The sequence below is a fragment of the Camellia sinensis genome, chromosome 1, assembly GCF_055761805.1.
Source record: "Camellia sinensis isolate YWXY chromosome 1, ASM5576180v1, whole genome shotgun sequence".
Taxonomy (NCBI): Eukaryota; Viridiplantae; Streptophyta; class Magnoliopsida; order Ericales; family Theaceae; genus Camellia; species Camellia sinensis.
The window spans coordinates 174,304,266-174,316,933 of record NC_138961.1 but is presented as its reverse complement, the minus strand read 5'-3'; the positions used below and the strand labels follow the sequence as shown (position 1 = coordinate 174,316,933).

Below are 12,668 nucleotides of genomic sequence, written 5' to 3'. Positions count from 1 at the left end.
AATATATTTTTCATGATAAATTGAGATAATTCACAAATCAAATATCAATTTTGCGTTTCATATTTTTTTTCTTAATTTTTTCAAGGGTATTAGGATTTTTTTAATGCTAATTTTTTTTTTCTTCTTTTTATTTTCTCGTGCATTATTCTATATACCCAATATTAATTTTATATTATAAATTTCTCATTTAAATTTTATATAAAAAGTAGAATGAATAATTTGAGACAAATGCTAACAAGTATTTTTAGGCATTATTTAATATTGAAAAATGCGTAAAAAAATATTTTAAAAATATATAAATTTTTAAACATATATTAATTTCAATAAAAATATATTAAATTTAACATAAAGTGTTTTATATTTTTTAATCTTTTTTGGTCTTTTACTTGTGGCATATGGCCATTTGTTAGAAAGACTCATAATTAAAAATGTTAGAAAGTGCCTTTATAGCACTTGTTAATATTGAAAGAAAAATGCTTGGGAGCACTAATTAGTGCTCCCACTAATTAGGTGGCAGTGGGTTTCGCCATTAATGATGTGATGTTTTGGTCTTGGAATTGTATTTTTTTTTTTTTTACTTTTTTAATGCATTAGTGCTATTAGTGGTGATGTTTTAGTGGGATGAATCATTGTTGATATTGAAAATGTGAAAAAATAGTCTTGAAAAAATGAAATATATATATTTTTAAAATTTATAAAAAATATATTAAATTTAATGAATATAGAATATTATATTCACATCTATTGAGATTTATTTAAAATATGAATTATGTAATATGGTTTTGGAAGTTAGATTATGACTCTTTAAATTTCTAATTGCATAACAAATGATCATTTTTATTAATAAATTATCAAATCAATTAAATATTTTTAATGATTTCAGAAATATATTTTAATTAATAATTCAGTAATTTATTATTGTATAGAAGAGTAGTTATAAAAATTTGAGAAATCTTAACTTATGTATATTTATAAGAATTTACACGATTGTATGAGATAACTTATATATATATATATATATATATATATGTGAGAAATTACGCAAGTATATATGGTATGTATCCCATGCTATTAATGGCATAGAGTGTTTTACTAATGTCCAATCATTTTATTTTTTACAAAAATATTTTGTTCAATAAATTTTAAAAAATAAATGATTTGAATAATTAAATTCAACCTAAATTACGTCCACCAAATCTCAATGCTCTCTTAACGTGGTAGAATTCAAACTCTGAAGAATAAATCAACTAATATAGGGTTATTTTAGAAATATGGTTAAAAATTATCTTTTAGTTTTTAATTCATTTTAGGTCACATCATTTCTAACATTTTTTACACTTTTTTTTAAATAAAAAAAACTAAAAAACTAACTTTTAATTATTTTCCCAAAGCAACCCATATTTTATGAATTTTTACTTATCAAAGAAAATTATGTAAGGATTTGTTTGAGATGTGAATTGATTTTTTGATTTTTTAATTTTCTGGCTATTTTAGTATGAAATTAAAATTTTTATTTGGGTTAGATTTTTTGATTTTTTTACTTTTGTGAAAAAAAGTAAAACGATTATGATTTAAATATGACATTTTATCTTATTAATTTTTTAATTTATTTTATCTTTTTATGACTGTTTTAATTTTTTAGTTTTATAAAAATAATTCACCCCTTTTATTTGAGAACTCTAAACAAAATTTTAATGACTTTGACAATAAAAATAAAATAAAATATAAATATCACATCATTATAAAACCTACACACCATTAAAACTTTTCTTTTACAACTCCAATTTCCAAATCTTTATTTTTTTCTTTAATCCTATGCTAGGCTAACGATGCAGTACTCTCAAATTAGCTAATAATTATAAAAAAAAAAAAAAAAAGAGTAGAGAGAGAACACGCGAGTTTGGAAATGAGATGAAGAGAGAGAAAGGTGGGGGGATTGGTCAGGGCATTATATAAGGACAGAGTGGGTGACCTTATTATGCAGGAGTGAAACACAGAGTGAGGTCACATAAACAAAGTGTGTGTTCATCATCTTCTCTTCTTTTTTCTCAAGCCCCCCTCTCTAATCACCCCGCTTCTCTGAATCCCTTTCTGTCATCTTCTGTCTTCAAAAACTTCAATTTCACGGTTTGTTTTTTCTTGAATTTGAAAAGCTCATTAAAATCACACTCAAAAAGCATAGAAAAAAGAAGCAAACCCGTAAGGGTGTTTTTGAAAGTCAGGCGATTCAGAATAGAGATCCAGGTTTTTTCTTGGTATAAATTTCTGGTTTTTTTTCTTTGAACAAAACAACTAAGAGGGTTTATTTTTCTGTCTCTCTGGTTGCTTTTGGTGTTTAATTTCTTTTCTTTATAAGGATAACAAAAGGTTAGTTATTTTTAAACCTCTTTGATCCTTCAGTTTGCGTAGAACTCTTGCCTGTTCTTTAATTTTGTTATAAGAAACAGGTTGGTACTTAGATTATTTCTTTTTTTTTTTTTCAAATCTCTTTCTTGCTCTTTGCAATTTCTACTTTTATCTCTCTCTCTCTCTCTATAATATTTTATTTTTGTATCTAACTTTGTTGAGAAGTCATGGCAGCAGCTATAGATAATACATACAGTAGCAGCAGCCCAATTTTCTCAGATCCCTTCAGGGGTGAGTTTATGAAAGCACTTGAGCCTTTTATGAAAAGTGCCTCATCAACCATCACCACCTCCTCCTCCTCTCCTTCTTCCCCCTCCCCTTCTCACTCTACTTCCTCCCTCTCTCCACCCTCTACCTCCTCTTCTTCTTCCTCCTATTACCCTTTTGGCTCTCCTTACTCTTCTCTCTCGTCGGAGCCCAACATGTACCCTGGTTTTAGCTCATCCCCATCCCCATCGACAACCCACGTGTTTTCTCAAGGGTTCTCGAGCCATGACCAAATGGGTTTTGAGCAATCAGGTCCTATTGGACCCAACCACCTCACCCCATCTCAAATCCTTCAAATCCAAGCTCAAATTCAACTCCAACAACAGCAACAACACTACTTAGCTTCATTAGCAGCAGCCTCATCAATCCACACCCAAACCCTTGGACAAAAACAACAATCCTCTGGTTTTCTTGGCCCCAAACCAATCCCAATGAAGCAGGTCGGAACTCCGGCGAAGCCAACCAAGCTCTACCGGGGAGTGAGACAGCGTCATTGGGGTAAATGGGTTGCAGAGATCAGACTCCCCAAGAATCGAACTCGTCTTTGGTTGGGCACTTTTGATACTGCTGAAGAAGCTGCCCTGGCTTATGACAGAGCAGCTTACAAGCTTCGTGGAGACTTTGCGAGACTCAATTTCCCTAATCTTCGCCACCAATTAGCTGATTACAAGCCTCTCCATTCCTCTGTCGACGCGAAGCTCCAAGCCATTTGCCAGAGCCTTGCCAATTCACAGAAACAGGGGAATTCAGGGGAGCTTTCAACAGAGTTCTCGATGCCAAGAACTGAAAATTTCTCTGATAATTCGACGAAAAGTGAACTGGGTTATACAGGATCGGATGATATCTTCTTCAAGGTAGAGGCCTCGCCGACATCGTCGCCATCACTGTCTGACGAATCATCGGCAGGGTCTTCGCCGGAATCCGATATCACTTTCCTGGATTTCTCAGAGCCTTCATTCGACGAATCGGAGAATTTCACGTTGGAGAAGTTTCCTTCAATTGAAATTGATTGGTCTGCTCTCTAGTATATCTGTTTTCTTCACTCACTTTGTGTAATTGTAACCTCTGTTTTTTTAGCACTTTGTAATTTTCCTTTTTTTGTTGTCTGTACTTGTAATTTGGTGTCTAAAGTAGCTTCTGCAAATGGGTTTTTTGACATTTGTAGAGGTGAATTTAAGTTAGGAAGGTCAGTCATTTGAAAGGTTTTATGTAGTTGTTATGTTTATAAATAATGGAAAGATCTCTGTATCTTGGTCGGCTGGTGTTTTTTTCTTCTATGCTTGGTTGAGGGAGAATTTCTAGTTTCAGTCTTTGGGTTTGTACTTATTTGGTCTTTTTTGAATGTGTTAATGTACTGTTCTTCTTTTTTGTGTAAGTTAATCTTGGTGTGTTTTTGTTTCTATTTCTATGTTTTTGTTTGTGATTCAATGGGTAGTTCATGTGCACAAGAATAAGAAGGTCAAGAGTAGTCAATTTGAAAATTTAACATGTTAACAAATTATTAAAAAATACTACTATGCCTGGGCTTTTTCAGACTTTTTTGACTATTTCAGTCACAAAAAACAAAATAGGTTATTTTAGCCATAACAAACAAAACATCACATCCAACCTATAATCATTATATTCTTCTCTCACAAAAAAAGTCAAAAAAGTCAAAAAGCCAAAAAGCCCTTTCCAAACCATGCTTTTTAGCCCAGGCTAAAATAGTCAAAAAAGTCAAAAAGTCAAAAAGCCAACCCACTTCCCAAACGGAGGCTATATATAATTAAAATCAACGACCGTGTTAGGGAGTTCGAAAACGAGTTCTCCCGAATCTCTCTAATCTTGATTTTTTTTTTCAGAAGCAGAGAAGGAGGAGAGGAAGGAGGAGGAGGAGGAGGAGGAGTGGACTGGAGGGGGCCATAACAGTTGGGAGGAGGCGGAGGCGGGGCCGGAGGCGACGGCGGAGCTGCTGCGACGATCGGAGCTGGGTGACGGCGGCGACGGGCTGGGCGATCGGCGGCGACGTGCTGGGTGACGATTTCTTCTCTCTTCCCCTCTTCTACTCTCTTTCTCTCCCTCTCCCGCTTCCTCCGAGCTGTTGCAGAGTCGAACATGGAAGAAGAAAAAAGAAAAGAAAAGAAAAAAAAAATCTCCAAAACGACGTCGTTTTGGAGATTAGGGGATTAGGGGGGGCAAATTCGAGCTCTCAAATATTATTTTAAAATCAATTTGTTTATTTTTTGACCTTACCAATTGAAATAAGTTTGAATGACTAATTTTTTTATATCATTTCTCTATGTATATAAATTTATTGGGCCAAAAAAGAAAATTTTGGAACTTAAAAAATATTTATATTTAACTTGTTTATAAATCAAATTAATCTCAAACAAATTTTAACGAGTTAAACATCAAACTTGAATAGCTTGATCATTTTATGATTTTAGTTTTATGAAATTCACAATCAAGTTGTCTTAATATTTTTTTAATACATATTTTAAACATTTTAATACATTTGTATATCATTTTCAAATTTCATACATTTTTTTAATACATATTTATGATTTTGTTTATAGTAACATCTTTTTATATAGAATTCAAAATCATTCATATAGTTGAGGCATATGACGCATATAATGCTTACACTGAAACTTGCCAATGCTGTAGGTTCAAGTGCTATGTCAACCTTGAAGCCAGGGGGCTTAAAGCCTCTGTCTTACTATTGTGAGTGCCCATCAATGTGTTTGTTTTGAATTTTTTGAATTAAGTTTTTTAAAAATTTAGTTTTTTAATTTTTATATATTTTTTTATTTTTAGTGAATATATTTAAAATTTTAAAATTTTAAATATATATTTTTTTTATTTTTTTAGATGCACCTTATTTAAATGTATCTAAAAAGTAAAAAATTTGTGAAAAAATATTTTTAAAATTTAATAAATATATAAAAATACAAAAAATGTACTGAATTCTTGTATTTTTTTTTTGGTATTTTTGGTATTTAGTGAATTTTTAAAATGTTTCTTTCCCAATTTTTTTTACTTATTAGGTATATTTATGTTAGGTATGTCTAAAAAGTAAAAAAAAATTATTTAAAATATTAAAAAATTCAATAAAAAATAAAAAAAATATGAAAAATAAGAAAGTAAAATTTTTTGAAAAGAGTTTTTAAACAACTCTAACCAAGCATGCTGAATGAAATTAAAGAAATTGAGGTGTACACATATGCAACATTAAGGTCCAAAACACTTGTTTAGAATTAATATCCGCTTAAAAGTTTGAGTTTTGTAAGTGATAAGATTCATGCATTTTTACTTTTTAATCGTATATGGCTACGTTTATTTGACGGATTAGGTTGGATGATATTGTTAGTGAGATATGGTTAATAAAGAGATTGTTAATGTAAGAATTATTAGTGAGAGAATAAAGTAAAAATGTGTTTATTTTGATAATAAGGTGAGAAATAATTAATGCTGGGGTTGTTAAATTATTTTCAAGTAAAATAAATTAAAAAATTAAAATAAATATTAAAACAAAAGGTGCACTTGGGTTAAAAAAAAAAGAAAAAGAAGTTGGCTGGCCAGCTATTTTTTTGTCTGGCCGAATGTTTTTTGGTTGGCCAGCTATGTTTGTAAAAAATTAAAAAAAAAAAAAATTGCACTATATCAGATGTTCGGGAAGACATTCGGGCGAATGACCTGATAGACTGAAACTGTTCACTATTTTCTTAATCCCACTCGTTTTCCAGCCAAGCTAATCCCTCTACTAAGGGGGATTATTAAGCCGCTCAGACTGGGTTGGCCGACGTTCGTGCAAATTCTCTAGGGTTGCTGAGAGTGGTTAATAAATTACTCTTCAATATGATCTTTGCGGTTACGCACAATAGGTTTGAAAAATGTAGTGTGTGGTACCTCGAGTGAGGGAGGTATGGAAACTTGATGAAGAGTTTGCAAGCTACATCAAGATGTGTATAGTGGGCTACTTTGTGGGGCACCTTGAGCTAGGACGTGTGAGCACCTCACTAAAAGAAGGTATTGGTTGTATTAGGTCTTCGAAAATTCACAAAGCTTGAGTGACAAACTCGACAAACCACATATGCGATAGGAGGTGATTGTTGCAATGGTCTGTATATGTAGACGTGTACCAAGCCTCACATGGCTGTGTTGCATGAATTATAAGTGTGAGACAGTGAGTTGTGATCCTTTACTTAATAAAGACAGTGAGTTGAAAATGAACAATATTGTACGATATAGGTTGGGATGCAACTACTTGTATCAAGTGCTTTTACTACTGTGCAACATATTCCTCCATTACTTCCTAACTGTTGCACCAAATTTTGTGTATGTATGATGTATATATAGAATATATAATGTGTATACATATATGTTCATGATTGACACTATAACAAAAAAGTGTTTTTACTGTGCCAATGCACGTCGTGGATATGATTCTACGACGCGCAAGGTAATGTCATATTTGTAGGACAATCTTCATTGTATTAAAGTTTGTATACTTAACAACAAACAGAAGAAATAAAGAAAGGAGAGAGTTTGTTTGATTACAAAAATCAAACCAGTAAAGAAAATAAAATAAAATAATAGATTCTTATTTTGTTACAAAAACAAAATTAGAATCTGATAAAAAATAAATAAATAAAACAGAAAGTAAATTAATTACTAACCTTATGTATTTATTGAACAAAATTCTGATCAAGTCCAGTATTTAACACTATGTCCTTAAGAAAAATTCATCCTCTTCATGGTGCTTTCAGATTGTGGACGTTTATCTCCTAGGATAAAATGATCAGTAATGAATAATTGCAGCACTACAAATTATTCGCACAACGAACACACTTTGTGCATACACTTTTTCTCATAGGAAAATTAAATGCAGCAAAATGTAGAGAGTAATTACAGAGGGAAGAATGAATTTTCTGAATGCAAAATCCAAATGAGGGTCTATCTATTTATAGGAGAATTTGTGGTTGTTTGATTTGAATTAAACAGGTGCAAATTTGTTTGAACAGGTATTATACCAATTCGGTTTGAATGAACAGGGAAGGAACCTGTTGGGTTTAAATTTTAAACAGATATGAATATGTTTGGTTTAAATTCAAATAGATATGCATTTGTTCGGGTGGGGAAAAAACTGGACAGGTGTGACAACCAATTTTTGATTTAATTTTCGAAATTCAAATTCTAAAAAATTAGAATTTAATTTTAGAAAAATAAAATTCAAATGTTTTTGGCTAAAAAATAATTAGTATTGGGCCAGACAAGCCTAACCTAACCTCACACTATGTACTTGCGCCCAACCCAGCCCAGGCCAGTCTAGCCCGCCCGGACGAACGGTGGCGGCGGCGGCGGCGGCATGCGCTTGTGTGTTTATTTTTGGATTCAATGGGTCTAGCCCACTTTACCCATAACCTCTCCCTTCTACAAACTTGGGGTGCCCCTTGGGGCCCTCCCCAAGTTATAAACTGAAGCCTTATAAACTCACAAAAGTTTGCCCCTCAAACCTTGGTTTTTTAAGGCCACTTTTGTGTTGGGGGTGGTCTACCCCCTCTTAGGCCTTGTTTAGCCTTGTTCTTGTGCCTTCGTTTTAAGCTATTGGGACCACCTTGTTTTGGCCTTCTCACCATTGAAACTCAGAGGAATTTCAGTGGTGGAAATGGTGTTTTGAGGTCCCAAATGGGAGAGGGTCATCCCCTCTCTTTGTGTTCTTGAATGCTTGCTTCATTTGCCTCATGTTTGAGCTTGTTTGTTAAGCTTATTTTGGCTCCATCTTAGCATGTATTTGGAGTTATTTTGATATGGCATACCACTGTTTTGATTTGGTTTTGTCATCCCTTGCATGCGTTATACACTTGTAGTGTAAATCTTGCAAACTAACTTTGTGTGCTTCATGAAGTAGCATGTCTTTCCAGCTTGTTTTGAGTCCATATCAGCATGTTCTTGGTGTATTTTTGCCATGATATATCTCTGTTAAGGTTTGGTTTGATAGCCCCATGCATGCTCCATGCACTTGTAGTGCAATTCCATGAACTAGCCTAATGTATATCATGCTTTAGACCATCATTCTAACATGATTTTGGCTTAACTCTAAGAAGCTTTTGTCCATGTTTTAGCATACTCTAGCTCTGATTTGTGTTTTTTTGGTCATGCATGCCATGCTTTGTATAGCTATAATACATTCTAGCTTGTTAGCTTTGTGTATCAAGTCCACTAGCATGCATTGCTTGATCTATTTGAATGATTTGGAATCATTTGTCATGAGATTTCAGTACATGTTTCATGGTCATACACTTGCATTTGTCACTCTTTCCATGCTTTGGAGGGTTGGTCTTTTATACCTTAAACATGAGCCATTACGTATGCCTTCATGCTTAAGCTTGCGAGCTATCATTTCAGCATGTTTTTGGGGTTATTTTACCATGATATAATTCTGATTTTTGTTGGCAAAGCCATCTCATGCTTGGTCTTAGTAGGTGTAGTGTAATCCTTCCTTTTGGCCTTGCATATTTCATGCTTCATGCTCACCATGCTAGCTTATTTTGGCTTCCTTCCATACATGTTTTAGCATCATTTTGACATGCTCTAGGACTGTTTTGGGTTGTATTTTCCATATGCTTCATGTATTGCATAGCTATAGTGCAATTGGCCTTGCTAGCTTTGAGCTTTGAGCATCATAGCATGCTTCATTTGTGTCATGTGCATGATTTGACATCATTTACCATGACATTTCAGAGCATATAGGACTGCCATGTTCCCATTTCTTTCACTCTTTGAATGCTTTAAAGGGCTTTAAAGGGTTATGCATTGTTGCCTTGCTTATGGCCTAGTTTGTATGCTTGCATGCCTTGACTTTTGAGCTCCCATCTAAGCATGTTATGGTCTTTGTTTAGACCTATTTGAGTTCTGTCCATGATTGGTTCATGCCTTTGTACCATATATTGCATGCCCCCTTTGTAGTCATCTTTGCTAGCTTTAATGCTTAAGGACCTTTGCATGCTATACTTGTATTGTTTGAGTGATTTGGCATCATTTTATACCTAATTTGAGAGCATGTAGTGTTGTCATACTTCCATGTTTATCACTTCTTCACTGTGTTTGAGGGTTGTACTCTTAGGCTTAGTTGATAGGTCAATACGTATGCATGCATTTCTCTTGCCTTCATGCCTTTATTTTAGCATTATGGCCGCTGATTTAGGCATGACTGAGGTCTGTCCATTTTGGTCTAAGTCCATCGAGCATGTTATGTAAATGTTATTACATTGCCTCATGTTGTTACATGCTTATGTTGCTTTGCATTGTGCATGCATGCATTAGCCTTGACAGCATGCTCATGTTGCATTAGCATTGTTTGCATGTCATTAGCTTTGTTAAGTTGATCATGTCATATTGCATTGTGTATGCCATGTTACATTGCATTGTGCATGCTTGTTGTTGGCATTTTGTTTTGCATGCTTAAGTTGCATTGCATTTGTTTGGATTAGGTGTTAGTCCAAACACAAGGAACGAGGGAAGTTTCATACTCGAAGTGATGAAACGTGCCTCAATTCTTGGTCGCCGACCCTCTTGATCATACATGATAGAGGTCAAGGCTTTATGTGTTTATGTGTGCATTCATTTCATATTGAATTGTGCAATTTGGCTTCTCGGCCATCATGCATCGAGATGCGTGATTGGTGGCCCGACGGTCGAGAATCGCACTCCCTTGAGCTTATGAAATGATAGGGAGAATGGTGGTGCACACATATCTTGCAAATACATTGCCATGTCCTTTCTTGCTCTCTATTGCAGCAAGCTGGAAGAGTGCATCAACAACTGGTTGGCCGACCAGAAAAGCTAGCTGGCCGACCACCTGGTCTGCAGCAAAGAAAAGTGGTCGGCAGGTAGTTGGCAGCATCAACAACTGGTCGGCCATGTTCCTAAGGGTCCCATGGTGGAGTTGAAGCTTGGTGGAGCTTTGTGCAATGTTCTGAGAACAGTTACAAACAGAGGCAAATTGGGGCATCACGGTGGATTTTTGAACGAGGCGACCGGGCATGCATGCACTCCTCTTCCCGAGGACTTCTCTTTACTGCTTTCCTTAGCTAGTTTATGCTTTGGTTCTGTATTTAAGTAATTAATGCGTTTAGCTGCTTATTTGTGTTGTAATAACTTAATTAGTTAATTTGTTAGTTAATTAGTTTTGTGATGTAATAATTAGTTTAATTAGCTTAGATTAGCTAGTTAGTTTTTTATTCGGACCCTCCGGCGAGAGGGCCAACTGTTGTAATAAGCATGTGTGTGTGCGATGCATGTCTTTCAACCCCCATTTCTTTCTCCCTTTTACTTAACCGCTTACGATGGTTAGTTTTAGGGCATGTTTCGATTAGCATACCTTAAGCTTGCATGCGTGCATCATTCATCTATTTGGTATGCACCGGCCTCGGCGCATCATACTAACTACATTGTATTTCAATTCCAAGTTGAATACATGTATCGAATTGTCGCATTCATATGCCATTCTAGAATAGCTGAGCCTATTTTAGCTATATTTTTGCATGTGTTGCATTAGCCATGTTAACATGAACTAGGATCATGCATGATTTCTAACTAGTTCTCTGTTTTGGCTCGGAGTACACTGTGAGTGTTTACACTTTAGCATACTGCATGTGTGTAAATGTTGCCACGTTTAGCATGCTTACCATGAGACTAATTGCTTATTTGATTAACTGCCTGAATGCCTGTGGGTGAAGATTGGATTGCTTGAATTGGAACAATTCATCAAAATCTGCGACTTAGCCTACATGCGAGTAGCAAACTTCAAACCATTTTCAAACAAACGAACATGCAATGTTTTGTTCAAACTTAGGTGATCTAGTCATACTTGTATGTTGCGCACATCACATAGTAATTCTAGGTTAATAACCGGAATAAGAACACATGCGTTTTCAAAAACAAAATATCATGTTAGTAAAGGCCAATTTTTGATCGGGCGAGCGGGGGTGCTCATTGCATGACCTTCCCCTCTCGTACACAAGTTCTCAAGCCGAGGCAACTTTGGTGATGATGGACACGTGGCCTTAGGCACGAGTCAGGGTTTCCTAAATTTCTCCAAAATAAAATTTTTAGGTGGCGACTCTGTATCTGGCAAAGTAGTCCATGTTTGACACTTCTTTATAAAAATCAGTTTTCCAAAACGATTTGCCAGATTTAGACTCTTTGGTGATTTATCGGTCTCACATTGCATTTTGTGAGATTAGATTCAGAACCTTGACACGAGTCTGAACTGTAGTAGCTCAGAACAAAACGATTCGTGCCCCCGCGGTGCGGAGAGCGGGAGTTCTTGGGGCGGTCTACAGTGGTCGACCTTTCCACAATTCATAAGGAGTGCTATTCGTTTTTTTGTAGGGTATTCTATTAAGAACATAATTAGCAGACAATATTGCTTCTCCCCACAAGTTCGGCGGTAAGCCTGAACTTGGTAACATGGCATTCATTATTTATTTAAGGGTTCTATTCTTCCTTTTAGCAATCCCAATTTGCTATGGAGAATAGGGTGCTGTACTTTGGTGAATAATGCCATGTTGTGCACAAAATTCATTTAAAAGTGCATCATATTCATCTTCCCTGTCACTTCTAACCATTTTAATCGTTTTACCAAGTTGATTTTCAACTTCAGTTTTGTAAAGTTTAAACATTTCTAAGGCTTCATCATTACTTCTAAGTAAGTATACATAACAATATTTTGTACAATCATCGATAAATGTTACGAAATACTTCTTGTCTCCTCTAGTTTGAACAAATTTAAGAGCGCACACATCAGTATGAATTAATTCTAGAGGTTCAATTTTTCTTTCAACCAATTTAAATGGAGCCTTAGTTAGTTTCGCTTCTACACAAATCTCACATTTGTGATTAGGATCAATTTCAAACTTTGGTATATAATTCAAACCAATTAAACTACACAAAGCATCAAAATTCACATGTCCTAATCTACTATGCCATAAATTTGACTCAAGAATATAAGC

General features: G+C 34.6%; 1 protein-coding gene across 1 annotated transcript; it reads left to right on the top strand.

Annotated features, from left to right (window-relative positions):
- Positions 1 to 1,826: 1,826 nt before the first annotated feature.
- LOC114277733 (ethylene-responsive transcription factor ERF060) lies at positions 1,827 to 3,948 on the top strand. The gene has a single exon (XM_028219675.2). The coding sequence runs from the start codon at positions 2,574 to 2,576 to the stop codon at positions 3,696 to 3,698; it is 1,125 nt and encodes a 374-aa protein (XP_028075476.2). The 5' UTR covers positions 1,827 to 2,573; the 3' UTR covers positions 3,699 to 3,948.
- The last annotated feature ends 8,720 nt before the right edge of the window (positions 3,949 to 12,668 follow it).